General features: G+C 33.6%; 1 protein-coding gene across 1 annotated transcript; it reads left to right on the top strand.

Annotated features, from left to right (window-relative positions):
- Positions 1–43: 43 nt before the first annotated feature.
- On the top strand, positions 44–1,949 carry LOC116351247 (serine protease persephone-like; the record flags this gene model as incomplete). The annotated part of the gene is made up of 9 exons (XM_031783326.1): positions 44–146; positions 227–289; positions 416–497; positions 608–639; positions 727–833; positions 920–1,060; positions 1,132–1,176; positions 1,246–1,423; positions 1,530–1,949. Coding segments are annotated over 9 exons (1,074 nt in total), but the record flags the coding sequence as incomplete, so codon positions are not given.
- Between the last annotated feature and the right edge of the window lie 1,161 nt (positions 1,950–3,110).

Below are 3,110 nucleotides of genomic sequence, written 5' to 3'. Positions count from 1 at the left end.
TTTCCTGTTTATTTGTTTTGAATTTACATTGATTTCATCAGAGTATATTACTTCTGCAGCTCCAACACCATCAACGCCGGGTGCTTGTAGTGCAGATGAATGGCAATGTGATAACGGAAAATGTATTAATGCAGAATTCAAATGTGGTAAGTAGTAGCCAAAGATGAGTGAATTTATAAGCACAAATCAATGTAAATCAATGTAATCCAAATGTGTTTTTTCCTAGATGGACTCTTGGATTGTATCGATAATTCAGACGAAACTGAAAAGAATTGTCCTTTAGAAAGTGGTAAGATTACACAAAATCACCTAAATAAGAAACAAAATCTCTCTAATCATGTGTCGAACGGAGCAACAGTACCAAATATACATTTAGTGAATGTTGTTGATACATTTTTTTCAACTCCTACAACAGTTGGTTCCGAAAATGTTTCTGAAAATCTTCCATTTCTCCCAGAAGTTCAGGCTACAAATACTTCAAGTCATTCACCAGTTGTGTGAGTAAAAGTTTATTGGTATACCAAGGTTATAACCATTTAACAAATTCAATAACTGAAACGCCATATTTTCTGTCTCAAATCGTATATTTTCAAACATATTTGAACAGATGGAATGAATTACACAAGACGGCTCATTTGGGTGAGTAATAGATTCCTATTGAATTTTCAATGAAAAGCAATAATCTTTCCAATTCACCGCTACATATGTTTTTCATCTTGAAATAAGCTTGCACAAATTATTCGAATCTCCCAATGCAAATCCCTCAACGAACTGAATTTACTCCACGAATTTACGGTGGTGTAATAGCTAAAAGAGGCGAATTTCCTTGGATGGCAAGTTAATTTGAATTCATAAAATTAAATTTTGTAATTTTCCACATTTTTTCGATTTGTCTTGTGATTTTTCACCTTTAAAATAGGCTGCTCTGGGATATATCAATATTAATCCAGGTGGGATTACTTATGACTGTGGCGGAACAATCATATCAGCATATTTCGTCTTGACAGCTGGACACTGTGCGACCCCAAATCGTTCTCCGATTTTGGTTAAGTTGGGAAAAGTAAGTAGATTGGGAAAAGTGAGTTCATCTTTGAGAACTATTTAAATGAAGAACATTTCACATACATGTAGATTGATTTGACTGATGACATTGATACCACAAATTATGAAATACAGGTGAAATTCGTATACAAAACTATATTTTTCTACTTTGTATACTAAATTAATTATATTATTGTTCCGCAGAAAATTGTTCGTCATCCAGATTATTCGCGCCTAAAAAATGATATCGCATTAATTAGAGTGAAGAACTCTATTTCGTTTACAACTGAAATTAGACCAGTGTGCTTGCATATGCCGGAATATGATATAAACTTTGAAGAAGATCTTACTCTACCCGGCTGGGGTAAAACTGAATCTAATAGTAAGTTGGATCGATAAATTGAGCCAAATGCAAATCCAGTCTTGTCAGTCGATTTTTCTGCGATACAAAAATAATCCGCTTTAAATTCATTATTTTCCAATTCTAGAGAAATCGAACTATCTACTCAAGACCAAACTGAAAATGATGCCGCTGTCCGAATGCAATGAAACAATAAAACTTTATTGGCGAGAAGGGATTAACGAAAGGCACTATTGTGCATATGATCCGCTAGGGAAAAATGATGCTTGTGAAGGAGATAGTGGAGGTCCTCTTCAATACTTCAATAGTGATTCAAACATAACCACAGTAGTTGGAATCGTTTCGTCTGGTAATGGTTGTGGCGGGCTTGGTATTTATACTCGAGTTGCATATTATTTGGGATGGATCGAATCAATCGTTTGGCCACATAATGAACAACAGTCCAATTAGTTAATATTATTTGCATAAAAATAATGATCAGCAATAAAAAATGCATTCTACGTAACTTTTCACTTACTTCGCGTTTGTTCTTCACGTTTAAATGGAATCCACCCTTTGTTAATCAAAGTAGTTTTTACATAGATTTTATCTTATTTCATTTAATTTTTCTTCTTTGTAAATAAATCGACTACAAAAAAAATCGACAATTTATGACTTTGCATATTGGAAATCATATTGGAATTCTCTGATAATAGAACAAAACAAATCGTACAAGTAACATTCAACAAGAGATCTTCTTGTCTACCAACAAAATCTTTGATGAATATTGATTAAAAGGTAATTTTGACTTTAATCCACGATAAATGATATGGCTCGTACAGCAGTACTTCATCTAAAGCGAAATATGATTCATACCCCAAAATCTTTGTAATAGTTCTCTACTTTCATCGCATTCTGGTTGACTTAAAACGTGATCGAGTTCATATAAACTGTTCAAGTCGCTGAAATCCATAAATAAAGTGACTTTTACACTCTTCACAATGAGATGTTAATTAATAACCTCAATTACGCAAAGCAAAGCAAAAAATAGACTCCACATACCTCAAACGAATTTCATGATAAAAGATCAGTGTTGATAAAATGCATTGCTTCACATAAAAATAGTTTTAATTAAGGCACTTGAATAAGTGCACATAGTTTATCCAAGTAGTTGTCTTGTATTCATTGTATGAGACAGAAAAATCAAATGAACAAATCCAATCACACTCGCTCTGATGAAGCATCGTCACAATGACTGTATTGCGGTGCTCCGTTTGATTAGAATATTATTGAGAAATTGTGATGTGGGTGGTGATGAAAACGGCGAAATTTTTTGCATTTGAACTCTTTTATGAAATGACCTACGTTTATGAATCACACAACTCGGTGTACGGGAATAAAATATGTTTGGTGCAAGCGTTCGGCCAATTTATATTAGAATATTGGGTCACAGACGTACTTAACAAAGATAAACCTCTTTAAAGTGAAATATTCCATTAAAGCTCTCGCATGTTATGCAAGTTACAACAATTGAATTAAGCAATAATAGAAGACCGTCTTAATTAGGTGCGATTAAATGCTTGTAATGAATGAACCGACAGTGCAAAGATATAATTGGCGGTTTGACATATTCGATCCAGTTGAGATCTGGATGATAAAGTAATTTACACTTTTACACGATGTGAGTCTTCTGCTGGCAAGCAAAATCGTGAATGGAGACAATTTGTTA

This window comes from Contarinia nasturtii, unplaced genomic scaffold (genome assembly GCF_009176525.2).
Source record: "Contarinia nasturtii isolate CC-2019 unplaced genomic scaffold, AAFC_CNas_1.1 Cnas_scaffold_5006, whole genome shotgun sequence".
NCBI lineage: Eukaryota > Metazoa > Arthropoda > Insecta > Diptera > Cecidomyiidae > Contarinia > Contarinia nasturtii.
This window is presented reverse-complemented; position numbering and strand designations above follow the sequence as displayed.